The sequence below is a fragment of the Prinia subflava genome, chromosome 3 (genome assembly GCF_021018805.1).
Source record: "Prinia subflava isolate CZ2003 ecotype Zambia chromosome 3, Cam_Psub_1.2, whole genome shotgun sequence".
Taxonomy (NCBI): domain Eukaryota; kingdom Metazoa; phylum Chordata; class Aves; order Passeriformes; family Cisticolidae; genus Prinia; species Prinia subflava.
In genome coordinates this window covers 81674898-81702733 of record NC_086249.1, presented here as the reverse complement: position 1 = coordinate 81702733, position 27836 = coordinate 81674898, and the positions used below count along the sequence as shown (strand labels likewise).

At 39.9% G+C, this 27836-nt stretch overlaps 2 protein-coding genes across 2 annotated transcripts in view; one reads left to right on the top strand and one right to left on the bottom strand.

Moving 5' to 3' along the window:
* Positions 1-18: 18 nt before the first annotated feature.
* PCID2 (PCI domain containing 2) lies at positions 19-12593 on the bottom strand. The gene is made up of 14 exons (XM_063392740.1): positions 12414-12593; positions 11062-11151; positions 10407-10480; positions 9654-9719; positions 9074-9115; positions 8539-8593; positions 6819-6922; positions 6093-6168; positions 5834-5975; positions 4696-4796; positions 2572-2645; positions 2285-2410; positions 1951-2074; positions 19-943 (listed from the first exon to the last, which is right to left on the bottom strand). Exons 1-14 carry the CDS (start codon positions 12447-12449, stop codon positions 848-850), a joined length of 1206 nt encoding a protein of 401 aa, XP_063248810.1. The 5' UTR covers positions 12450-12593; the 3' UTR covers positions 19-847.
* Positions 12594-13429: 836 nt separating this feature from the next.
* Positions 13430-27836, top strand: part of CUL4A (cullin 4A) — a 34074-nt gene continuing 19667 nt past the window's right edge. The window contains exons 1-8 of the mRNA XM_063392737.1: positions 13430-13690; positions 14195-14310; positions 17587-17691; positions 19728-19796; positions 21515-21588; positions 22949-23111; positions 24833-24922; positions 25361-25443. Of these exons, the coding sequence (XP_063248807.1) occupies positions 13531-13690; positions 14195-14310; positions 17587-17691; positions 19728-19796; positions 21515-21588; positions 22949-23111; positions 24833-24922; positions 25361-25443 (860 nt within the window). The 5' untranslated portion in view covers positions 13430-13530. The remainder of the gene's footprint in view (positions 13691-14194; positions 14311-17586; positions 17692-19727; positions 19797-21514; positions 21589-22948; positions 23112-24832; positions 24923-25360; positions 25444-27836) is intronic.

Below are 27836 nucleotides of genomic sequence, written 5' to 3'. Positions count from 1 at the left end.
TACAATAAAACCCACCTGTCAAAGGCAGAAAAAGATAAATGTTTTATTTAAAAAATAATTTTAAAACACCAAAACTACAATCTCATCAGTCTGGATGAAGTTATATTGTACCACCCTCAAACAAACAAACAAACCAACCCCCAGGGTAGTAACACTTAAAATACTTGATCCGGTGGTAGTGTTTTCCCCAGACGCAAAATAAAACAGAGTATGGATAATTTAGCTACATGAGTTTTTGTTCATCGTAACAAAAATTAAACAAAATATGACCAAAATTTAAAAAAATCCCCAACTATCTGTGGGCCCCTACCACATTTACTCAAACCCTTAAGTATTACTGGCACAGTAAAGCTTCTGGTGTCAAACACTTCTCTATTTTTTAGAGATAGTTTGAAGAGAGTATTTAATACCAACAAAATTACTGAGACTTTAAAAAAAAAATTGGAAACTATGTAAGCAAACAAATACTTCCACTCTGAAGAATGGATTAATACAATTAACAAAGGCTGATACTTCTCTCTGAAGGATAAACACAGAAATAGTAACATGAAGTACTTGATAAAAGCTTTTAAGTTTGGAAGGAATTCGGAATGCTTTGCTTTATTTCTTCAAATACTTCTAATGATCTAGAAAGCCTGTGGAAACTAGCATTTAAAAGTCAGCATTTCATTTCAATGCACTTTGTAACACTGGCAGCCTTGGCCATTCTGGGAAAGGAACCACAGTTCCTGGTATTTCAGTCCTGGATGTGACCCAAGCCATTTACAGTGTTCCTGGGGTCACTGGGAGCAGCTCCACTGGGCAAGTTGAGCATCTGAAGAGTACTTGCATGGCTGAGATGCAATACTCAACAACAACACACTGTTGACAGTGGAGGAAATGGGTTCTGCTTGCTGACCACAAGCTTCTGATGCTGATGGGATATGTAGCCTTTAATGTGACCCTGGCAGAAGGAGAAAAAGGCAGTGTCAGTACTCAGAGCTGGTAACACAATCCCTAAAGCCAAGCAAACACCTACAAGCTAACCATAGCAAAGCTGTGTACGCTCACTCACCACTGCACTGCTGTACTGAAATATCCATGAGGGTCCCGTTTATGAAAGTGGACCTTACTCTCCTTGGACCTTTACTGTCACCTTGGAGAGTAAGCAGAGAGTTGGAGCCACCCCCTGTTTGTGTACTAAGGGTGCTGTCAGACTGAGCCTCTCGCCAGGGCCCCCTATGGGTCTGATTACACTGCCTCAAAGAGACAGCTCTACACAAGTGCTTCTAAATTCACTCTTGCTCACTTTAAAATGAGGATTTTAATCAATTAATATTCCATATCTAATAAACTAATTGACATAGTGCTTCCTTTTCAGACATAGTGTTATAACCCTGAAAGAAATCACCCAGTGACCTACACCACACCAAATAATGTTTTAGAAACAGAAGAGTGATTAATTTTCTTGTTGACACTACAGTAATGCTTCAAAACCTCTAATTTAATACAAATATTTAGATTTCAAGCTTTTATCCATTCATAAGCAGTTGAGATTCACTTAGAGTAAAAGACAAAATGTGGAACAGAACCAAAGAAATCTAGCTCTATTTTTTTCTAATTTGAGAAGACCAAAAGTCTCCTACTTCAAATGTAGAACAAATCTTTTTGGTGCCACTTGAGAGGTTTGTATTTTTAAATCAATGTTTCTGCATATACAGAAATGTCAGTATTGAATTTGTAATGTGAAATTCAACTTCAATTTTAACTGATTCCTGCAAAAAAAGGCAGGAAATAGAGGAAGTCCTCAGGACAAATGAAAACATTTCACTTTGAGCACAAGTCCCTCAAAAAACCCACAGGAAAACCTGGGATTACTGATGTGTTTTTGTCATAAACTGTCATTCTCTGTCTATGATTTTTCACTGTCAGAAGTCTGGAAGGACCAGACAATGAGTGGTCAGCACTTACCAAATATATAAGGTTAGCTAAAATACACTGGACTTCATCAATATCAACATCATCTACTTGCATGAACTTCAGAGCAATCAGAAAAGCATCTAGAGATAGCTGATGAGTTTTGAGTAGTAAATACCTGAAAGAAACAACAGGAAAAATGTGTTATTGAGAAATAAGCACTTAAAAATGCTGTTTCTTAGAAAAATAGCCTTTCTACAATAAATTCACCTTAACAGGAAGTCAGCTCTCTCCGAGAGAACTAAGGAGCATACACAATTCTACCCTAGTCTCAGGTGAAACCATATTAAATCTGCTTTTGCAATAACATAGCTTTTGTTAGGCTTACACTTTCTTGAAGAGATTCCTGTATGTGATGATTTTCAGCTTCTCAAGGATAAGAAAGATTCCACATCGAATAAAGAAGGTCTCATGCTTTGTCAGAGCATCATTCAATAGGAGAAGATTTCCTTCACTGCAAGGATAAAGAAATTAAAAATTGAGAAGGTCTCACCCCAATGAGAAAACAGACTACAACTTAGGAAGAATATACCTCCCCTGCCTTCCTCAATCACCCCAAAGAAACACTTTTACTTAATACTTTTTGAACACAAAGCAGAAAAACAAGCATCATACCTCACAGCCTTTGTTACCTCAGCAAACTGCATAAGGTCATACTTTTTTAAGAGCTGAACTGTTGGCATGTGGCCCTGAAAAATAAATGGTGTCCAAGTTTTCCAGAGTAAAGTCAAATGCATTTTAAATAGAATCTAGTAATCTATAAGAATTTTTTGTTAAGAGAAAGAGAGGAATGTTTAACCACTTTTTTTTTTTTTTTTTGCTACTGAATAAGAAGTGAATGTCCCTCTCAAACACCTCCTAGCACAACTCACAATGACTACTGATTTATCACGATTTAGGGATGATTAATACTTAATGTTAGGGAACAACTATCAAACTTGTAGAATCAAGATCCTGTGACATGAGGCCTTGTCAGATTCAAATTTTATGTCACAGTTGTATCATCTAATCTACAAACAGAAGAACTGCAGGAATCTCAGGCATTTTCAAGGGAATACGAGCAGTGTTTCAGCCTTGTCAAGTGCTATCTCAGTCTGTAACAGATATTTTTCTTTTTTATGCCTCCATGCAGAAATAAAAATGTTCTCTCAAAAAACAAACACCACCACCATGACCCACCACTGCTCCCTCAAAAAGGGAGAGAAAGGTTAAATTTAAAGAAACAAAATTAATTCTTATTGCTAGATCAGGTAAGACTAGACCATCTACAGAATCAGAATGAAGCTTTGTCTTTTATCTCCTGCACAGCAAAGATCAGAGTGCACACTGACTTGGTCAGACTTTAAATTTAGTTACATCATGCTATGCTGTTGCTAACTCTTTTCCTGGCTGAAGGATTAGCTGAGAGCAGAACTGAGCTGCAGGTTTACTGAGAACTGTTAGGAACAAAAAGACCAACACACAAGCTATTTTAGTAGTTTGAAGTTAGTTCAGTGTTTGGGCTCTGATTTAAAAAAAGCAACTGTAAATACAGTGACCTTCATCTAGCTTCTTTAATGCCTCTTGTACCCTAAAATGGCTTTAGAAAAGCCAGAGTAATTCTAGGCACTAACAGACCCACCAGTTTAAGGCATCCAGTCAGGACTGGGACGAAGCTTTTAGGAAGACTGTTAATAAGTTTTCCTTTATCAACCCTACAACTGACTGATCTGAAAACAACCACTTAAGAAAGTCATCAAATAGAATAAGGAAAACAAAAGCCAATTACCATACCCACTATACTTTCCCTTTACCCACTTGACACAGCAAGGGATTGGAAAGGGAGCACTGAACTGAAAAGGCAGGAAGGTCACAAACAGGTCAGGGGAAAGGTGGAAAATGGCAACGCAATAAAGGCAGGTGATAACTTTCTTCATGGGTAACTTTGGTAACAGGGCCAGAATAGGAAACTCTAAAATCTAGTTCCTGTCCCCTCAGTTACAATGAACTCAGCATAATCCACTAATCCAGGGATACACAAATGTTAGCACAGCACATGGGAGAGGACTGGAATAAGAAACAGATGTGCTAAATTATTTTAATAGACATATGAAATGATCAAAGAGTAATAAGTCTTCACTGATTTTTCAAACCCAAATGCTCTGCCTCATGACCCTTCTGACATGCCTTGAATGGGAAATGTATGAGTACAAATAAAAAAGGCAAAGACAGGCTGTAGCTGTGGCAAACCCCTTTCAACAGTCCTCAGCCATCTGTTTGCACATCCTTCTTTCTTCCACCAGGTGAAAGAAGCAAACAAATTTGTTCTAGGGAATCCACACCTTCCCTGGCTTTTGTGTGCAGCTGATCAGCAGAGAGGCACTCTGCTACAAGACAGAAGTTACACTGTTGAGTGCTTCTCCAAAGAATTCAACTACATTAAAGTAGTGAGATCAGGTTGCACCCTTAGGAGGGTTGGAAAAAAGGCAGGGGGAAAGGAGGGCCGGGTTGGTTTAGTTTGGGGGTGGGATTATTTTGTTTGGCTGTGTTATTTCCCCCCACCTCCTTTCCTGTGCTGTTATAAATGACAACTCAACACTTTTTGCCCTCACATAACAAGATATGCATAACGCTGGCTCCTACAGGGGTAAAATAGCCTCTGAATTCCACTAAGGGAAAACCAAGAAAATACTGAGCATCAGTTTTCTGATCTGCATGTGTACCCCCTTCCCCTTATTTAGCAAAGTAATATCTACTCACCAACAGCATTTTTACTGGCAGCAGGTAGATCAAAATCATTCTTTTGTTCTTCTGGCTTGATCGGTGACAGTGCTCAAAGGCAAATGACAGATATTCTTCAGCTGCAAACACGAGTAACATGAATCAACCACAAAAACAGATTAAACCTGTGACACAAATTCCGTGCTCAGTGTCCATCTCGAACACATAACATTTGAAATAGTACAAAAAATAATCACACCACTCAAAATACATAAAGAAATATTGGGAGATTCACACAAAATACGAAGTATTACCAGAAAGGTAAAAGTTCTCCTTCAGAAAGTCAAAGAAAACTTGTCAAGATCTTGACGTCAGACATTACAGTTACAAGTACTATTGGATTTTCCAGGTCATTTCAGTAATATTATTGTGCTCCTATTACAGAAGCAGAAAATCTCAAGATGTGCTGATAATACACTCTATTTCCTGAATTCAAATTAGGTTCTTCAAGAGATAAAAGCTGAATGCAATGCACACATCTCCTGAGCTGCAGAAAAGTGCCAGTGAGACCACACAGCATAACAGCATTAAAATCTCTCAGCAGCTTCCAACTACAGAGAAGAAATGACAAGCCTGACAGGCAGAACACAGTTTGGAGTAACAGAGTTCAACTCCAGAATAGATGTTGGTCAGGGGCTTCAATTAGTGATGAAGCTGTACATCTTAGCTCTAGAAGCATTTCTGCTAGTGGAATCTATTAGAAATCTAGGAAATGCAGTTTGTACATATTCCAAAATCAATGGATCAAGAAACCAATTCTACATTACAGTTTGCTGAAAATTTCCTACGTGGCACACAGCAACTTGAAGAGTTGAAGGCTCCTTTGTGAAACCTTTACAAACCTATGCTTTTGGATGCTCACACATTTTGTAATGCACACACATAAAGCATAAGACTGCAGGAAACTTCACTGACACAAATATTTTAAAGCTGAGCATACACTGTATTTAGAAGTGTCATGTAATCTCATCTCTGTTTCGAGTCAGCCTGTTGGCCTTGGACCTTTCAACAAGACTTTTCCTTTGATCAGTGCAAATCTGAGTCACACACACACAATTTCAGCAAGACTTCATGCCAAGCAGCAAAACCTTAAATGTGTCTTACTGGCACACAGTACCTTGCTTAAAGTCACTGTCAAACATGGCCTTGCGTCCAACGTAGTATTTGTATGTAACTCTCTGTGCCATACTATATTCTTCCTTCAGATTTGAGCTGTCAATTGCTCTAATTAAGGGCTTACAGAGATGGAGCTTGTTGATCTGTTAAAAAAAATAGTGCATTTTAATCAGTCTTGATAGATGGTATCATATAAAAACAGGGTGGGTTTGACTTAGAATATGAAATACGAAACACAGCTTACCAGACTGGAACCCTACCTTAAAATAAATTTTGAACAGCTGATTCACAAGAAACAACATGCCCCACTTTTTTGAGTCTTCAATGCCTGCTCGACTGTCATGAGGAGAAAGAAAAAACTTGCTAGTACTGAACATTGTAAGAAAACAATGACTTTGTCCTCACAGTAAATTCATTCCACAGAAATTCACTTCACAGCATTTTTAGGGTAAACATAGGTGTAGCTCTGCTATATATTTTCTCAACATAATAAAAAGATGTCATGCAGAGTATTATTCATCTGCATCAGGATCCTAACTCCAGCCTGCAGGTAACACACACAAGCACAGCAGTGGCTTATAATATTTGAAGTGAAAGAAGACCCCAAAAAAAGCATTTTTTCCACTTCAGAAGTGTTAAAATTGCTGAATCTGGAAACCAGAGTCACCTCTCTTCCATCTAATTAATTCTAATGGAGCAAACTTCACAACTAACAAGGCACAGAAGCATTAATCATCTTTCCTGAGAGACAGGAACATAATCAGTCCCTCCCAACAACACCTGCTAGGAATGCTAAACCTGAAGTGAGGGCTCTCCCTCTGTAGTTAACAGTGAAGAGAGAACAGACTATAAATGAGAAGAGACAAGCCCCAAGTGTTCATTTTAAGACCCATATATGGTCTAAGTAAGTGGGAGAATCTAAAGCAAAGTTGATTGAGTTCCTAGTAATTTACTAGTGCAAGTTCAGCAGAGGGTCTTTCACTTACGTGTCACTGGCACAGACTCGAAAGCAGGCCATCAGCAGCTCTGCTGCTTTTTCCAACATGTCACCAGCTTTGCTCTTCCCTTTCTTTACAAGCTGTTGATCTGCCTAGCATTACACAGAAAGAAACAATATGCAATTCTACATCGCAGTTCACTGGGCTGCAGAGTTTAGTTCTTTAATACAGCATTTTGTAAAGTATTATAGCAAGAGATCCGTCATGGCTGCTATGTCCCAAATCTAGAAGGCAGCCAAGCTCACAGAACAAAAGAAAACACTTGGAGAGGCTCCTGGACGTGTACCAAGCCCAATGTAAAAAAGGACAGTCCTTGGAAAATAGCACTGATCGCTATTACCTTTAGTATCACTCAGCTTTATGCAGATCTCAGAAACCTAAATTCAAGTTTAACACCTGAATTGGAGCATTAACACTTCAGCTCAAGTGTAAAAAGACCAAGAGCCTGGAAAAAATTATGGAGTTTGAATCTTAGAATTTATAATTCAGTTTCTGTCCACAGCCAGAAAGACTAGATTTCTAAACCATATTCAACAGTCTCCAGTAGTAACGCACACTGCTGGGACCTGAGACTTCCAGAAGAAAGAAGAAACATACGTTACAACAGCAAGAGGAAAAAAATAGTTCAGTTGTCAACATATGGGAAAGATCCACACACTGAGGAATGCAGAACTTCAACAGAAAAAAGAGCAAGATATTTATTAAATGTTTGCAAAAAAGTTTTATTATAGTGTTTGCATTCTCACTAGCTGAAACGTAAATAAAAGAAATGGAAAAGCATCCTGCTGCAGAACTCTTCTCTGAAATCAAATCCTCTGAATACACTAAGTTTAGAAAACAAGAGTCCAAACACTTTCAGCACAAGTGATTCAACACTTCCCTTTCTCATCCACCTCAGAGATACGATTTCCCTCACTCAAACTGAGAATTGAGACTTGTTACAGAGCAGTCACACACACCAAAAATACTCCCTGTGCAAGCATTCCACACGTGTGGTTTTATGGGTGAGTGGGCACAAGAGAGTGATGAGGGGATGAACACCAAAAATACTGGATATTGTCAAACCCTAACCTAACTTGAACTCTAGCTTCAACTCTTCAGGTGAACTGACTAGGAACAAAATCACAACTCTGCCACTTACCTTGGCCTAGAACTTCTCAACAGATCCCTACACAAGCTATTTAATTCATCAGCCTGAGAAAAATAATGTAAATTTGGGGATTTTTTGCATGTCAGCAGTTGTATGGGCTCACCAAGGGCTCCAAGGAGCATCAGAAGTGGTGCATATGTCTGGAAGAGTGGAGCAGAAAGTTCCCCCTTCAGATTTGGTAAATGCTTAGATCAGCTTGGTTGTCTGTGATACCTCAAATTTCCACCAAATCCCAGGGATAAAATGGAAATAGTGACTTACACCACATGCTACTCAATAGAGAAAATATTTATCCCTTCATAAGTTCTAAGCAACTGCTAGGAGCTGCATTCAGGTCCTCAGAACCCCTCTAGTTCCATCTGCAAATAGGAGGTGGACAGACTGAGCAACCTCATTTTTCAATAGGACTGGATGCATTTAGTGTGTCAACAAAATCCTAAACAATGAGATAAAGAGAACTGAGCAAATTAGACTGTGTAATAAACTTTATAAAAATATTTCTATTGTGGAAATACCAAACAGATAAAAGTAATGAGGTTGTTAATCAGATCTACTTACATTATTAGCAAAAATTCGAAGATCGAGGGCTACAGAATACATAATAGGTAAGGCCCTGGAAAAGAAAATCATAGTATACTTAGTAGCTGCAAATCAAGCAGTAAATAAGACATGAGAAACAAGCAATTTATAATTTTTTTGTTAGATGGTCATACAATTAGAAAAGTATATATTGATCTTTAAATGAAGAAGGGTGCACTTCTTTAAAGGACAGTTCTCCAAGATCTCGGCATTTCAGAAATCCTACAATAATTCTTTCTAAAGTCATTTTTACTGTGGCTTTAATAAAACTACACTTCTCTTTGAAAAAATCCATCATGTATTTACATATAGACCATTCTACGTAATTAAGCTCAGATGTTTAGTTTTCACACTTTGGACATGAAAACTCAACCATGCAACAAAGCCAGTTAGGCTTGATTTTAGCATCACTGGGGATAAATAAAACTATAGGTATAATTTTAGTTTGACTACAATGGTATTATACTAGGAAAAGATGAGTCTATTTTCTAGTGGCTTTCTATCATGTACTCACCAATTTTCCTCTTTATGTGCCTGAAATGCTCGCAGGAAAGATGTATTGTATTTAGGAAAATCTAAAATACCATGGAACCTGAGGCAGATTTGAGAAACAGCTGTTGAGCAGTACCATATATGACTTCATGAAAGACTAGAAATCAAAACACCATCAAGAAGTTGAGGAGCTGAGTTGCACTATGGAAGAAGGTGAGTACAGCCATGCTCTCCTTTGAGTGGCAGCAGCAGTAAGAAACACTGGCCAGAGATAAGATAGAAGCTTCTTTATCATTATCTTCCTCTCTAGCCAAGTACAAACTGCAAGGTATTGTAATGATTTGAGACTCTCCTATATTCTGGGAAAAAATAATATTCGATTTTAGAGCCAAGTAAAAAAATCCTTCTTAGCCCTACAGAAAGCTGGAAGAAGAATGAATCTGGATTTCCTTGCTTAGAAACCTAAACAAGGCTTAGGTTTACACACTGGAGTGTATTGGGAAACAGACCACATTCCATCAGATTTTTAAAAACCATAAAGAGAACTTAATCTACCAGAAGTTAATCTGAAAACAATATGCAAGATTCATGGAAAAGGATATTGGACAATAACTGTTTGGCATTTGTATGCTTCTACAAAGTCGTGGTTCGCAACAGCATGAGTACACCTGTCAAAGAAAAGGTGCATTAGTGCATCAGAAAATATACATACATTAAATATTTATCTTGTGTCCTACCAAGCATGAAGTTTTACAGTTTATTTAAGGCACAAAGAAATATGACTAGAAGCATTCCTAAAAAACTGGCACAAGTATTTTAACAGAGCAGTAAGCTTGATAATTGTAGAAAACAGATCCTAGAGATAAATAGGTATTTCTTTATATAAGCTAATGCTTATTGAAACTCTCACCAAGATTAAATTTTAAAAATACAAGATTGTTGAAAGAGACTAGATGGAGAAAATTATTAAGTAAAAGCCTCGCAGAATTTCTTAGATACTAAGGTCTCTTAAGAGTACTTCTATGATTAAAATTCCCTTTAAAAATATTTATTTCCCTTATTTCACTCTAAATTCTTGTGCAGCTAGTAGGCAGAGCAAGGGAAACAGCAAACACTGACACCAAAGCTGTGCCAATGGCCATACACAGATGACAGCCAGGTACATGGAGTAAACTTTATGTGGAGAGGAGAAAGATAATCTTTATTTCCTGCAATTCTAGCATCATTTATAAGAGCAATAAATACCACGTTTTCAGGTGTAAGCTCTTTAAAATGGGCATGTAAACTTAAGAATATCCTTCCCCATTCCTGCTGTACACCTCACAACAGACTGTACATTCCAGGCCCATCTTTACCTTAAGTGGGCTGCAAACATTTCATCATATGGTGATTCCAAAACCTGTTGGCACTTCTCCTCTGGAGATGGAAGCTAAGAGTAGAATAAATCAAGAAAACAGTAAAGGAACATCCAGTGCACCAGAAACAGACCATCACATGTATATTTTGTCATGGCAGTTCTCACAGATCTGCTAGGGTCGGAAGGGATCTCTGCAGATCATCTAGTGTGCATCTACCAGAACTTTAAATTTCATTAACAATCATATCCAGAGTAACAAATTGCTAGTGTGAATTCTGTCTCCAGGACCTGAACAGAGCCAACCTTAAATAAAAGCATCCAAAACACACAAACACCAGGCCATTTTACTACCCACTGCTTTTTTCTCTATAGTGCCTTCCCCTGTGCTATGCTAAGAACTAATGCAGACCTGGTCAGAAAGGACATTCAAAACTGTGTCCAGAAAACAATTCAAAGTGGAACACAAAGAGCCAACCAGAAAACAAAAACTATATATAGTATTCTTGTAAGGAGAAAAGGGAAGCAAACCTACAAGGGGATCCTACATCAGCCTGTGAAACAGATTTCTGAGGTTTCTCTCCAATGGGAAGGAAACCACATATACAGCTAGGAAAACTGAAAGTAAAACAAAAGGTCAAAAAACAAATCCTCACCTGTAGCCTCGGGTTTGCAACATGTGGATGTTTAAATGATACTAGTTCTCCACAAAATGTACCATCTCTGGTCTCAATGGCTTCTTGCACCTACCAGAGTAAACAGTCACATTAGAGAATAAAATCCAACAACAGGCACACAACATATGCACACAACTACAGAAACCACCACCTAGTTACCTCTGTTCATACATATTAATATCAAATTAAGTTTTTAAAGGCTTAAAAAATAATTTTGTATTTCCAATACACCTGTTGTTCAAAAAGGTCTCAGGGGGAAGGTAGAGAGAACACCATTTTTTTCCTGATTTGTAGGATGCAAGCATATGTATGTACATGGGTTTAGCATTGTAAAACAGCAGTTCAGAGCCAGACTTGGTTAATCGTTTTAAAATTCCAGTTGTACTTACAGGCATCAAAGATGGATGCAAAGGTGCAATCTTTGAGAAATGCTTTAAAATGAATACAGGGAGATTTAACATGTAGATATAATTCCAAAGGCGATGTCTCATATGAGACCGATATTCTACCTATATTGAATGCTTTTGAAACATACTAAGACTGTAAATGTTATATTCTGTGGAAGAAGGGTTTAATTCTGCCTCCTGCTAAATATATCTCCTTGTAAAAAACAGTCTGCTTGGACAGGTTATTGTAACATCAAGGTGGAAATTTCTTCAGTTATGGAAGTAGTTTTAGGTATTACTTCTTAAGAGTTCCCTTCCCATTGCTTGTGCTTTGTCATATTTTTGTGCCCCAATATGAAAAAAAATATTTTTGATGTAAGGAAAGCTCACACCAAATGGGAAAAAACCCATAGACTAAATAGCAACAAAACAGGGAAAATCAACTGTTTAAACTCTTTCAGATATTTGCGTTTAGCTGTTATTTCAGGAAAAAGAAGAGCTAATTTAATGCTAGACAGTTTTTCATATTGAAAGTTCAATGAAACATTCAACTGAATAAGACATGGACTTTTCAGGGCAGACCGCTGTCCTGGGAGACCTCAGATGCTCCATTTTCGGAGACTAAAACCCAATTACTTTCTTTTTGTGCCTTAACTAATGCCAGATGAAGGAAGACGGTAACACAACCCTCCGTGGCGGTTCTCACAGATAAATTACCTCAGAAACCTCCGCACTTTTCAGGCATTCCAGGTGTCCATCCTTGACACTTAGACGGTGTGTATAGTTCATGCACACTGAAGAAATATATTTCACCACCACAACACTCATCCTACGTTGATTTATTTCTTAGCCAAGGCAGCATATTTACAGCAAAGAAAAACACACCCCCATACTCAAACAGGGCCCACAGACTAATGTAAAGAAATTAATAAAAATGTTCCTTACTTGCTGCAAATACTGATTGATGGTGATGTGCGCCATTAAAGGGTGAGGAGATGAGGCGGGAGCCGCACACCTGTGCCCCCCGCGAGCCCCGGAACTGCCGGTGCTCCCTCCGCGCTTCCGGATCCCGGCGCGTCCGAGGGCCGCGCGAACGGCCCGAGCGTCACGTGACAGCTACCAGCGGCCGCCGCCCCGCCCACCGCGCGCCCGGGGCGTGGCTTCACTCGGGCAGCCAATGGGAGTGAGCGGAGGGCGGGGCTGAGGGTGCGCGTCACCGGCAAACCGCGTGCGCTGCTGCCCGCCGTGCACTCCGGGCCAGTGGTGTGTTGTGGCTGTGGTGGTTGCTGGAGCTCGCTGTTTTCTCTGCTACCCCCGTGTACCCTCGGCTTGTACAAGAGGCGGGTGGTGGCCTCTAGATGGCAAGACCCCAGTGGCGGGATACGCCCGTTACTTCCCCGGGAGAGCGCTGGAGGCTCGTCTCCCCTCCTTGCTAGCTGCGCTGCGCGTAGGGAGTGCTGGAGAGGGGTCTCGGTGAACTTGAGTGGAAAAAGTTGAATTGAACATTAAACTCCCGCACACCTGTTCGGGACTTGACTCCTGAAGGCACTAACGCCGGGGAGATGTGTGAGACAAGGACACGCTCCACGCTCGTGCAGGCTGCGCTCGGTTGGGTTTGGGGGCTGCCGGTGAGCAGGGCGCGGGCGGCCGCTCGGGCGGGTTGTGGGCGGGAAGCGCGGCTGCTCCTCGGCTTTCGTTCCGGCCGCCCTTCGGCGGGTACCAGCACAGCCAGGGGAAGCGGGGGCTGCCGCCGCCCGCGGGAGGCTGCCCGGGCCCGGGAGCCATCTTGTGAGAGGGGCTGGCGCTGGCCGAGCGCCGCGGGCCGCCCGGACTCGGGAACGGCCTCGGACCCGCACCCGAGCCCGCCGCCGGGGCGGGCGGAGGCGGCCGGGAGGCTATCGGCGCCTCCCGCCCCGGCGGCACTTGGCAGCGGCCCTCGGGCTGTGGGGGAGGGCGGCTGGGTGGTGGCGGAGGAGGAGGGGAGCGGAGGCGGAGACCAGGCGGCCCCGGCCCGGCCCAGCCCAGCGCGTTGCCCCGGCCGGACACGGCGCCCGGGGCGGAGATGGCGGACGAGCCGCAGAAGAAGCCGCACTTGTCGGCCTTGGTGGGGCACACGAACGGGCTGACCAAGCCCGCCTCGCTGACCGCCACCCGCTCCACGGGAGGAGGAGGCGGAGGCGCGACCGCCTCCTCCAAGAAACTCGTGATCAAGAACTTCAGAGGTGGGTACGGGGCAGGCCGGGCCCTCTGTCCTGGCAGGTGCGCTCGGCCCGATCTTTGTTTACTGCGGCCCCGGCCGCTCCCCGCCCCTTGCCCGCGGCCGGGCCCCGCCGCCGTATCGGGGCGAGGGGCGGCTGCCGCGGGGCTGATAACGCCGCCGGCACCGTGCCCGGGAAAGGGCTCCCGGGGACACGCGTGGGGCTCCGTGCGCGGGGCCAGCGGCCGTAGGCAGCGGGCAGAAAGCCACCTTCGTGTCAGCGCTGATTAAAGCCAGGCGAGGGCGGCTGCCTCGCTAAAAGTAACACGGGCGTCAAACACAGCAGCCGGAGGGTGAAGCGCGTCGTGCAAAGGCTGGGGTGGAATTAGCGACCCCTCTGAGTGTGCCAGGGTTGCGTGGCCAAGAGCAGAGTGGCTTGGCAGAACTTGATGGAGCAGCAGGGAGAGAGACAATCCTGCAGGCTGGCGTTGGGTGGCCGTTCCTAAACTACCTGTGTCTTACTTCACAGAAAGACCCAAATTACCAGATAATTATACTCAGGACACCTGGCAGAAACTTAATGAAGCAGTGGGAGCAATACAGAGTAGCATTTCTATTAAATACAACCTTGAAGAGCTCTACCAGGTAAGCCACATAAGGTTTGGGTCTCATGTTTTTGCAAATAAACTGCTTTGGCACACGTTCAGCACAATGTATTTTGATTTGTTAAAAGCTGATTGAGTACTCGCTACATGCTCGGTTTCTGGTCAGTCTCTGTGTATCAGCTCCTCGGAGAGCTACCAGGATTTGGGCCCATGAAAAAGCAGTTTATGTTGGGAGGCACAGAAGGCTATTCCTGGGCAGGGCTAAGATCTAAATATCTTCAATACTCTGCCCACTCATCATGCTGAAAACAGGATGTTACTCTAACAGAGCTATGAAGTTATATATGTTATGATTATTTTTGTACATGCTATGGTCTCTTGTAAATAATCTAATCATATCAAATATTGAAATATTTGATATGATTAGATTATAATATTACACTTCTATACCTTTTGGGGAATTAAAAAGGAATCTTGATTGAGCAGGCAACAAACAGGCACTTTGCCCACATTTCAGATTACTATTTCATTTTCATAACAGTCAGGATCTTAGTTTTTCTGTTCAAGTGTTGAAAAAGCATTTCTGGAGCACCTGGACTACAGGAGCAAGGGCTAGGGAGGGTAAAAGAGTCCCTCAGAGGGACTCGTGAGCCATTTCTCTACTTTCTCCAACTATATGTGATGTAGTTCTATGTTATTTTAGATGTATATGCTTTGAGGTATTTAACTGAAGTAGTAGCTTTTTAGAACAATCATGTTACAAAAAATTACTGATGCACTAAGTTGTGCTACATCACATAAGTTAGTTATGAGTTTTCAGTGGGTGCAGGTATTTGATCTGCAGATTGATCTCCTTGCCAGACCAGGACTGAAGACATTATTATGCACACCTAAAATTTTCTAAATGTTTAGTTGAGGTGCAAAGGGGAGACTGAGAGAGGAGAGTACCAGTAGTCTGTACTGGGTCACTGTTCAAGAAAATCAGGATGGATTTCAGAACTGACAATACTTGTCTCTTTAGTTAGGGTATGTAATATATGGGTCTAAAATGGCTGATTATGTAAATGTATATTGACTTAATATAATTATTCCCTTTAAATAGAATACTTGACTGTGATATATTTATCTATTAATACTTGCAGATTTGCAGAGGTTGACTGACAGAATGCATTTTATTGTTTTAAATTCAGCATTTTAAAAACCCTGCTTTTTCATGTCTAGTAAAAAAAGAAACAAACCGGCCCACAGATGCTTTGAGTGTTACCTAACTTGTTTTCAGAGGCTCAGAAATGATATTATGGTAATATGGCTATGAAATCACTAGGGTACATGCTTGAGTTTTGGCAAAAGAGGAGAGAGATTTCAGATAAACTGTGAAGGGAGAACTGTACTTCTTGCTGTTTCTCTTTGCCTGCTTATTTGTAAAAACAGTGCAAGGCTGGTTGAATAATCCGTAATGCAGTAAATCAGGAAGATTTCTGCACAGTGGGTGGTGGTGCTCAGTGTGCCTGTGCATAGACAGGTACTTATTCCTGCCAGAGGAATAAAAGATGAGGTTCAATATCCATTGGAAACCTGATCTGTATTTACAGATCATTTTAACTGCCTGTTGGTGAGCACCGAGTCATCCACAGGGGAAAGTATCTCTGGATGCATCAGTTCTTACTATCAGGCTTTTTTGGTGGTTTTTTTTTTTTTTTTGAGTCTTTATCTGAGATTATGGGAGGAAGTGAGAGGCCTGCTGGAGTTCAGCACACTCAGCGGGCTGGTGTACCAGCCCGCAGTTGAACCTTCTGATTTATTTATTTAATTTGGCACAGTGGCTGAGAAGAAATTGAAGAACAATGATGAGGCTGTGTGGGAAGCCTGAAGGGGATACTCCTTTCCTGGCATTAGAGGCAGCATGGAACTGGGCATGGAGGTGCTTGGCAGAAGTGTAGTCAGTGAGCAATAGGAGAATGGCAGCCAATTTTTTGCGACTAAAATAGAAGTGATGTCTGGGATTGGTGGTAGATTGCACAGATTTTGATAGAAGTAGCTTATATTTGATGGGATAGAGAAAGTGGGGCAGTACAAAGAATTACCAAATGAGGAGTGAGCGATAAAAATAATGGAAAAAGAAAATTACCTTTGCAGCGAGGTCCTAAATAATGTGAAGTGGGGCAGCACTGCCCTTTCTGGAGGACATAGAACAGGACAGGGTAGTAGCAAAGGAAAGACAGTAGAACAGTGAAGGAAAAAATTATGAGAGTCCTGACTAGACTTATATTTGGATGGGAGTGGCTATAACACTGTCTGCAAAGTGATTGTCTGAATACTGTTTGTTGCAAATTATCATTTTACTTACCTTAAGGCCAGATGAAAAAGATATAGGCACTGTGTTATAATTTTGTTTGTTTGCCTACTTTAATGTTGTATCAAAATTGTGGAAGCCATTTTCATGTACATTTAAATAAAGTTAGGTTGGTTAGAATCCTGTGGAGCAGAGGAAAACGTTTTTGGTGAGTTTTAGTTGCCCAGGTGTCATAGTGCTTTAAGTTCTTGGCAGTGTTCTCTGTTGTATTGCCTCATAATATAAGTGAGTTAATATTAATTTGTGAAAATCTGAATATTTGATTTGGGCTAGAATTGGCCTCCTTAGTTAACTAAGGATAAATACTTAATTATATCCTATGAGCTCCCAATAAATCAGTTCAAGTCTTTATGTAATGGTTAACGTGGGGTTGGTTTTTGGGATTTTGTTATTATTTGGGGTTTTTCTTAATTGTTTTTTCTCCTCAGTTTATGTACCTTAGCATGAGTGTGTGAATCAGTGGAAAAGTTTGGGAAGAAATAAGTTGATAAAAAGTCAGGAAAGTAGCTATACTCATTTACCATTTAGACAGACTCGTTCATATGTCTACCTTAAAGTTATTAAGAAATTAAAGTATTTGGTATGATTGTGTTCCTGCCCCAAAAAAGCACTTGTTTGCGTACTGGAGGATGCACAAAATGGACCTTCTGGAGGAGTTCTACTGCTGAGCAGTATTGAAGGAGGCAGAATTCTGGTAGTATTTACCAGCACATCTGAAATATGATCCAGATTGTGATGATGGATCTTGTTTGTGACACAAAATCTAGCAGAATAAGAGGAGACCAAATTCACAAAGGACACCTGAAGTCTTAACTTTTCTATATAGTTTTGTTTTGATGTTTTGGTTTTGTGCACAGCTTGCGCGTATAATGCTGATTTTTTTTCTTTGTCAGTCTTAATTACACAGACACAAAAATGTAAGTTCTTTTTTTGTCTCATTCATTATCCATTTTTGGTTTTTAGGCTGTTGAAAATCTGTGTTCCTACAAAGTCTCTGCTACACTGTACAAACAGCTGCGACAGGTTTGTGAAGAACACGTGAAAGCACAAATCCTTCAGTTTAGAGAATATCCTTTTGTCATGCATAGATGTGATTAGAATGGTTAGTTTAAATCACTATTTTTTAAAACAAGACTTTGTAAATTCACACCAGTAATTGTCAATGTGTTGAAGAGGTTCTTTGCGTACTATTTTTAAATCCATCATAGGCAACTTTAGTCATCTGGGTGAATAATTTTGTGTCTTGATGTGTAGCATGCTAATAAGAATTTATTTATCATTTTAATAGGGATGCAACATTTACACTAAATCTAGAAAATGGCAATAGCACTATGAAATTTCTCAGCAGGTATGAATTTCTGTGGCAGGTGAGTAGTTGTGATGCTTATGGCAGCAGTAGCTTAAAAACAAATCACAGTGATGGTCAATATTAAAAGCATTTTCAAATGCAGTGCACCTGTTTGACCAAAATAAACAACTGGTCAACAGCGATGTATTACAGAGGCATTCGACAAACCTTCATGTAACTTATGTGGAGGGGAGATTCTTGGAAGAGAGCTCCAAGGTCAGGAGATCATTTGACTCTCTTGGGATGCATAGAAGGATGAAGTTTTATGGTAAATTTCCCCATGGTTTACTGAAGTTACATTGCTGGATTTTCTTCTGGCTGAATGGGTCACAGAAATGCCTGTAGATCTTCTGTGGACACCTGGCTGTAGCCAGCCCTGTTTCCTGAATCCAGTCAAGCTTTGCATGCTGAGAAGGTGCTTTATATCTTTTGTGTAATAGCTATGGGGTTGCACTTGCTGGAGCAATAGATGAATAGGCTATGTCCACCTTGCTGTCCCCATATCCCTGGAAAATGCCTTAGCCAGCAGATGATGGATGGAGAGTGCCATATTGAACAGCACTGGGGCTACTGGCATTGGTTCCCTGCTCTCTGTGGATTTTTTTAGTGAAAAATGATACGATAAAGTAGAATGAAACAACGGGCCAGGGCCCAGAATGAATATAATTTCCAGGTGAATGCTTTAAATGTGCTTTGGATTGTGACTCAGTTTCTTGGTTCACTGCATTCCCCAGGCAGGTGCCTACACTGAGAATAATTTGGGGTTTTTAATGCTACCTAGCACCAACATGGTTTTGGGCGGTGTGGTTTTGGTTTTGTTTTTTGTAGGTGGTTTGTTGGGGTTTTTTGAGTCCCATTTGTGGCATCTGGCTTCTACATAGCACATTAGTACAGTAGTCTATAACATCCTTGGTCTTTGAGAACCAAATATTATAGTCTTCTTTAAAGCAGTGTACAACCATCTTTTGCATTCCTGCTTTTTCAGACTTCAGGTGATGTTACAAAAAATGTTTTAAAACTAATGTTTTCAAACTTTGCTTTCACCTTGCCCTCTTGACAAGGTGCTGGTGGATTGGAGAGTTCAAAATGTAATATTTTACAGGTGTACCACTTTGTATCCCAAGGACATGAGATCAGATTAATCAGATTTGGCCAGAATGAATTGGAAATGATAATGTGCAGGAGAGGAAGGTAAAGCCTCATTTAGATTTACTTGTGAGACACATGAGAATGCTCTTATTTGTAAATAACAGTTGGATCTGTTGTGTAATGAAGAAAACTCTGTAGATTGCTTAGGGTGACCTGGAGATATATATGAAAAGAGTGGTATTTGGATTTGTTGAGGATTATTTAGAACTGTAACTGCTTTTAAGAGATTAGGGTCACTCCTGTTGTGCACAGTGTGAACTCATTAAATAAACAACCTCTCCATCCCTCTCACCTCAGTTGGTGACAAATGTTTGTTTGACGCTGGTGGGATTTCTTGCTTAAATCTATATTAAGGTTCCACAGTACAGCCACTAGATGGTATTACTGAAGAGCTGGGAGTGTTGTTCCTTGAAAACACAGGGAGGCCTTTTGGAGAGCTGCCAGTCGCTGTGCTGGGCAGCTCTGCAATTAATGGTTTATCCCTGGCTGGCACAGTAGCATTGGAATATCCATGGAGCAGCTTTGCCTAATGGCTGGCAAAGATCATCTCCAAAATCTGGCCTCTAAAGATACTGGCAAACTAGTTTTCCTTAATGGCTGCTGTACAGATTCTCTGGATAGTCTTTTATTTTTAAAGAAGATAAATAAATGCTGGCAAGATCATTGCAGACAAATGGTAAGTTGAATGTTTGTTCAGAGTACCTATCCTTGAGTTTGTCATAGTTTTAACTTGGGACTGCACTGCATCTTCTCCTCCAAGTTTTCACATTACCTTGCACTTCCCCTTTGCTGGCTGAGGGAGCTTCTGTTGTTGAAATGTAGGTTCTGTTAGCTCTGACTTTCATAGGCTCATGTAAGGTTCACTCAGAAATACATTGATACTTTTTTTTCTTTGGGTGGAAAGAGAAATTAACCAAGAAATGCTGAAGTTCGCTGTTCATAATTTTAAGTAATTCAAGAATCTTTGCTTTGAGATAGTTCCAAGAACTAGGTTAACTTGTGACTTTGTTTTTCAAAGCAGAGATGATTATCCTGACTATGGAGCTAAGAAACAGAAAGGATAAAGAACTGAAACTCACTTTCTATCTGCCTTTTTTGTCTTCTACCTCCACAATGATTTGTGTTACAGAAAAAAGTCCTGTCTGAAATTCACTCTATGAAAACTGTGCCTTTAAGAAGGCATCATTATAATTCCAAACCAACATTTTACAATGAGTTTTATTGTATTGTCACTTAGCTTTGGCTGAAGATGCCCCATATGGTTGAATGTATATTTTCATTCCTTGAATCCACTGTTCTTTCCTTTCCTGTGAGGTTTGGGCAGAGGTATGTGATTTTATCTGAATTAAAAAGGGAAGGCATTAGGGAAACTATTTGAATTCAGCAGTCTGATGAAAACAGAGTTGAAGATACTGCCTTGAAAATATAGTTAGTATGAACCTGTGTTTTAATAAAAGGGCTTTTGCTTTTATTAGTGAACAGTGAACACTGTTTGCTTTAATTACTTCTAAGCATTCCATTTTTTTTTCTTCCTTAAAGCAACAACCTGTAGCAAGTGGCTTTCTTGCCCATGTGCTGGGTTAGCACTTGTGCTATTTAAGAAAAAAAATCAACCTTCCTGCTGTTTTACTTTAATATGCTTGGCCAGAAGCCATGTCAGCTTGAGAGTTGCTTCAGAGGCAATGAAATCTTTTAGGGAAGGAGTAGGTGGACAGCTGGGAATAGAAATCTCTGTCTGGCCTGGGGGTGAGTTACTGACATCCAGAGCAATGCTAATGCTAAACTGGGAGCTGGGCAGCCTTCTGATGAGCAGAGTTAAAAATGGATTTTGAATGTAAAAGTCTAGTAAGCTACAAAATCACCTCTTCCTCCCACTTTTTTAATTTAGAAAAGAGAATATATTTTCTTACCCTCTTTCTGTTGTTTGATTTAATGTATCTCTATTTTTCTTATGGATTTTGGCAGCTAACTTATGAAAAGATCTGTTGCACAGCTTATTACTGTCTCAGCTTAAACCTTTTTATGTTTTTTTATATTTTAAAGCAAAAAGCATGGCTGCATACTATTTCAGGGTGTTTACTGACTGTGTTGGAGGTACTGTTTGAATAGCTTATGTATATCAGTGGTGTAAAACTCCCTAATAGGCTAATAAAACTATTTAGTTAATGATTATGAATTTGAAAACTGTCTTTGATGTACTTGGGAATACCACCAAATAATAGTATTAGCTTCAATAAATTGTGTACCAGTGGGTCTACAAGTCACCCGAAAAGCATGAAATACCTACATTAATAAATGAGGTGCATGTCTGTGATGTAGTTTTTCAGAAGTTGTATTATAATTTAAAATACCACATGGAGGTGAAGAGAAAAATATTGTCTTTATATATTTCAGATCATGATCAGAAGCATTTTCTTATTTTTGGATCGTACATATGTGCTTCAGAATTCAGTACTTCCTTCTATATGGTAGGTATCCATGTAAGTATTCCTATAATCTTTAGAGTGTTGATGTGCTGTTACATTTGCAAAGATTGCAAATAATTTTTTCACATTATATTTGAGCTATATAATAGATCTCTAAAATATTGTGTCAGTTTATGGAAATGCATGTGTCAGCATAGGCCTGTGTAATGTCCTCCATTCCCAGGAATATTCACTGTCAGGTGGGGGTAGAAGAAAGCCTGTGAACGTGGGCTTAATAAATTAAGACATATGTGTAGCTGTGGTTGTCAGAGCCTGGGTGAGGCTGGGTTTGTGGGGGCTTCCTCTTGACTGCTGCCTCTCACCTTAGCACTGGCTCAGCATTACTGTAGGTACTCCTGGTTTTGACAAAATTCAACATTCAGCTTCCTGCTCTGTTTTTTTTAAGTAAGTCAGATACAGTGACAAGGTGCAGATTATCTTTCCAGCTCTGGTCACTTGATGATGCTTTTGTACTTTCAGCCCCCATCTTTGGGCGTTCTCCTTTAAAGCATCCCCCCTGAGGAGCATTTTACATCATTGCCCGAGCAAACAAACCCAAGCTTTGCCAAAAATTTCTGGTATTGTTACTACTTGAGATAAAGTGCTGCCCCTGCCCACCCCCCACAAAAGAAAAGTGGATAAAGTACTGAAGTAAGAGCATGTCTTTTCCCTACCTGGCTGGCTGCTGTGCTCTTGGGAGTTGCTTAGGCTGTCTGAAGAGCTTGGCATCTTTATCCAACCTCCTGCTTGTCCAGTGGATATCTTTTGTTCCCAGCTTCAGCAGTTTTCCTCCAACTCTTTGTGTTAGGCTTCCTTTTACTAAACACTGTTCATACTTTGTCTTATTTTTCTCCCACTGGGAAAATTCCTTTTATTGAAATCCTGATGCATGTGAAGAAGTTGGAGTTTTAACAAGTTTTAACTAAGATCATTCAGTTTTCAACAATTAGCTGCTTCATGGCATAGAGGCACTATTCCTCATCATCTTAGAATGAATCAAGAATCTGATAAGAGATGAAAAGATCATAAAGATACAAAGAATTCATACTTTTGAACACAACTTAAAAATTACACAGTATATGATCAGATTCATATTTTTTTAATAACCAGAGAAGCATAGTCTATTATGTGAAGGTTGGACAGGCTGGTAACTGTGCTCCACTAAAGTGTATGGCTGTGGTAGCATGTGATCTTCTATTTTTAGGATAATTCTTGTTACGGTTTTGTTGGAGGACAGTGTCAAAAAGAGTATAGATACCCTTGATCTTTTTCTGTATAATATACATACACTGTATATAATTTAAATGTGTGTATGATTTTTCAAAAGAATCACCAGTGTGACTAATTTTCAATATTCACATAGGGATATGGGGCTAGAGTTATTTAGAAACCATATCATTAGTGACAAGCAAGTTCAGACCAAGACCATTGATGGCATTCTCCTGCTGATTGAACGAGAACGAAATGGTGAAGCTGTGGACAGAAGTTTGCTGAGGAGTTTGTTGAGCATGCTCTCGGATCTGCAGGTGAGTACAGCCAAATTCACTAGTAACAGCTTTGTTTAGAAAAACTGTGGACTGCTTGTGTCGTGTTTTGTACAGAAATTACTCTGTTCATCTGGTAAATGTTTGTAAAGTCTAGCTATTACATTGGTATGAGTGCCTCTTCTTTACCCCATGTGCTATCTTGTACTGTTTTTAAATGAGACCTCTTTGCCTGTTTTCATTAGCAGAGGTAATGGCCTCAGGTCTTAATAGATTTACAGGTCTTTTAGTAATATGTGCAGTATTTTGCTGGTTTGAATCTCTTTGTCTCATCCTAGTACTAGTTAAATGTAGGAATGGAAAAATGCCTCTCTGTCACTGTAAAAAGGTCTCCCTTTTTGGAGTCTAGATCTTGGGTCTGTATCACAAAATCACTCTACTGGTAACTTCTTGGAAATGCTGAGGATAGAATGGGATGCCATGTTAAGGCCAAGGTTTTCAGGGTTTTCAGGTAGGTAATGTCAAGCTGCAACTTACTGAACTTTTCCATGAGCAGAGATAGTAAATAACCAAGGAGACTGATGAATGCTGTGCTTCTGGCTTCCATATAGGTTGTCCTTGAGTTAAAGTTTCAGCTTTGTGTGATGTGCAGTGAAACTTTGGAGCTATCCTTCATTCCTAAATGAATCGCTCATGGTGAGGTCGCTCCATTTCAAAGTGGCAATACAGCATTGCAAAACGGGCTGAAGTTTTGAAATTGTTTGAAGAGGCAGACTACATTAAAAAGTCCTTTCTGGTTAGGCAGCTTACCTGGTTTTCTGCCGTTCATGTTAATCCTCTTGACTTTAATCTGTAGCTTCCTCTGTCATCCCAGAAAAATTAGTCTGTTCGAGAGAGAAGCCATTGAAAAAAAAAAACAACCCTAAGCTTTTGAAAGTAATAGAATAATTGAATGGTTTGGGTTGGAAGGGGTCTTAAAGATCATCTAGCTTCAACCCTCCTGCACTGGGCAGGGAACCTTCAACTAGAAGTCCTTAAGAGACAAAAAAGGGTCAGAATGTAATGAGTTTTACAGCTCTGTTATATGTTTTGGAAGAAATATTTTCTTCTATTCTTCCACCACACTCTAGGAATTTTCCCATTTTCTTTTCACTGTACCTCTGTTTACATATTAATCTCTAGTTCTTTAGACTTTTACAACTTTATCTTTATGTAGTTGTTCTTTTTGACTTATTTCCTTTCTGTAATAAACTGTTAGTCATTATGCAGAAGCTTTTTACTGTCTGTTATTGGTGGCCTTTTTTACACACTTTATTTGTTCCCTGTAGGTAGAGTTCACCTTATTTGATATAATTCATTTTTCCTGGGCCACCTGAGAGAAACCTGGCAGATCTGAAGATGTGTTATTGAGCATATTAATATTTTGCTGACAAGAATTACCTGTTTTGTGCCAATGTTTATTTGCCACAGAAATATCAGTGGGGGTTTAGATCTTGGGTGAATTGGATGTCATTGCTGTGCTGTGATGTCGGATGCTGGTGTTGGGCTGTGCCTTAAACAGAAACCTGTTAATTTAGACTGTTCAAGTACTGATGACTGAAACAAACCAGTGGGCAACAGAGAATTTGATGTAATGTTACACTGACATTTCTCACAGCTGTGTACATCCTTAAAATTTTACTTGCCCCCATATGCCTGGCAAACAAAATACGCTACTGTTACTGTGAGCTTAATATAAGTAACTAAATTGATTTCTTGAGCAGGTTTACAAGGAATCATTTGAACAGAGGTTTCTGGAAGAGACAAATTGCTTATATGCTGCAGAAGGCCAAAGATTAATGCAGGAAAGAGAGGTAGGTGCACGTGGTAGATGATTGCTTTTATGTTAGTTTTATCAACTCTGGGATTACATGAGAACTTTGGTAGTGCCATGGTGTATTAATGTCCAGTGAAATTTACTGGCACACAGGTATTCATGTGTTTTGATATGGACCACAGTATTGTATTAACAGGGAGAGCAGAGCCCAGGTTGTCATGGAACTTGATAGATAAAATTATATAGTAATCCAGTGACAGTTTTGCAGCTAAAGTCACATTACCCACTGTAATACATTTAATATGAAATAACATTGATTAATTAAAATACAGATTATGTAGTACATAACAACATTCTGGTGGAATAGTTCTTTCCAATTCATGTTCCCTTTAAAATGTAGTTTAATTGTCATGGAACAAGATTAGCTGCCTTTCATACCTTTGCAATTGAACTGGTTGTTCTCTTGTCTTGTTAGGTCCCAGAATATCTGCACCATGTTAATAAACGTTTGGAAGAAGAAGGAGACAGAGTAATAACATATTTAGATCACAGCACACAGTGAGTACAAATTTTATCACTTTCACTGAAAGTCAAGCGTCCTCATAAATCAGTATGATTATCTGTGGTTGTGGAGACAGAGATAATTTCTTCATTATCTTACAGTTATCTTGTTGAGTGAAATAGCTTGGTTTTTTTTAAGATTTCACTTTTATCAAAAGTTACTTCTTTAAAACAAAAGTATATTTTCAGTAAGAAAAACTTGTTCAGAAATATTGATTCTGTATACTGCAGTTACACAAGAACTCAAATTTCCATTATCAAAATAGCAGCTGATTTCATCCATTCATGTACTGATAACAGCTTTAACCACAAATCTCTTGAGGGAAGGAAAGACTCATTAGGAAAAAACCAACCAAACAAGCAAAACCACAAACAAAACAAACAAAAACCCAGAAGGGCAGAGGACATGAATATCATTTGTAAACAGTCCAAGGTGTGAGCTTGTGTTGCCAATGTACTGTGTGGTAGCTTGTCCTATTTTCACTTGGGTTTTAATTAATAGTTTGTTTTTTGTCAGGTTAACACATTTTCTGCAGGAACTGACACACTACAGAAATTCAAATATAATTTATATAATTTGTCCTGTAGTAAGCTGTTACTTTTTTCTTTATTTAAGAACGTGACATTAAATTTTTTGGGTTTTGTCTTCTGGAGGATTTTTTGGCATTTCATTTGATGTCAAAAGGATAACTGAATAAAAATTATCTTCTAAATGTATTATTTTCTTCAGACATTTTATATAGATGTGTATATATACATGTATGTGTGTTGCGTGTCGTGTCACACATACAATACTTGAACTTGGATCTGCTTCCTGTAAATGCTGATTGCACGGTGACTAGATTTTTTCTGGTAAAATCACTCATATTGAAATATGTGGAACTATTTCTGTTTATAAAGTTATAGCAAATATATGTATTTATTTACTGTTTGGGTTAGAAACCAGATTGACACCATTACATTTTCAGTCTAGATAGACATCAAGGACTTGCATTGAATCTCACCCTTAGTTAAAGGCTTTGAAACCTACTTTTAGGAGGGTTCACACTAATTTCCTTCCCTTGCATTAAGAAACAGCAGTTCTTAAAATGAGAGCATTTGATTTTTCCTGAGGTCATACTGTTTCTCTGTGTGTGCATGAAAACAGCAGAAAGGATGATGTTTAGTTGCAACTGGCTTGATCTTGAGATGGAAATGATACTTCTAGGACAAAAGCATGGTGTGAAACACCATTCCAAATACTTCAAACAACATCTGGGAGTTATTGTTGCAGCCCACGGAGGGATTCTTTCAGCCCAGCAGTACATGCTGTTCTGGACAGCTGACCAGATCAAGTGTGTGTCCTTGTCAGTCAGTAGATGACCAAGGTACATGGCCCTGTGCTCATACAGAAGGTATGGCTCCTTCCTTAGTCAAGATAAACACTTATTTTGTTTGCTTGCCAGGACTTAGTGCTTTGCCTCTTGGCCTCAAGCAGACAAATTGTCCCTTCTTCTGCTGTACTCAGAACAGGTCTTCCAGGGCAAGGGATGGTATTTCATCCAACCCTGGCTCCTGCTGTTGGAAAGAGGCAGCAACTGCAGAGAGCAGTAGCTGGAAATGTCAGGGCATGTGGAAAGTACCATAGAAATGGCCATATGTGTTAAAAACAGGAGTCTGTCTAAACAGTATTCCATGTTCACTTCATGACCACTGAAGGGAGCAAACAGAGGAAGTCTGTGTGATGTCCTGATACTCTCCTGGTGCCTGCCTCTTTTCAGCTCGGTGTATTCTCTGAACCTGCTGTGGTTTGTGTCTTTGTATCTCTGAAGTACTTGCAGTCTCTGATGGGGGTTTACATCACTTTTTCTGTCTGTGCCAGGTTTTGGCAGAGCATTCCACACGTGATAAAGTGCCTCTTTTTAAGTCTAGTACCCTGTACCATCACTGATGACCCCAGTTCATGCATTGAAAAGTGATCAGTCAGTTCCCTTCACCCCTTTTCCTGCCTGTTACTGGTATCCCTAAGTAATGTCCTTCCCAGAAAAGAGTCTTGACATGTGCAGTTATCTCTTGTAGCTGCTGCTTCCTTCTCTGAGCCTTTCCAAAGAAAGGACCCAAACTGGTGTGTTGTATGCAAGGTCAGGCAGGTCACTGATGGGCTGTTTCAGGAGAGAGAGTATTAGCAAAGATACACTTCCATTTTAGCAAAAGTGTATCCTACAGGACAGGCTTCCATCAATCCAAGCTGAGCACATCTCTTCTTGGAAGTTTTTATTTTGCAAATTTTTTGCGAAATTATGTATTGTGGCTCTAGCTCAATTTAGGCTTGTGTACATACATAACACAATTAGCTGAAAATTTTACAATTAGCTTTTTGGATATAACTAGTGTGTATTGTTTTGGTTTGA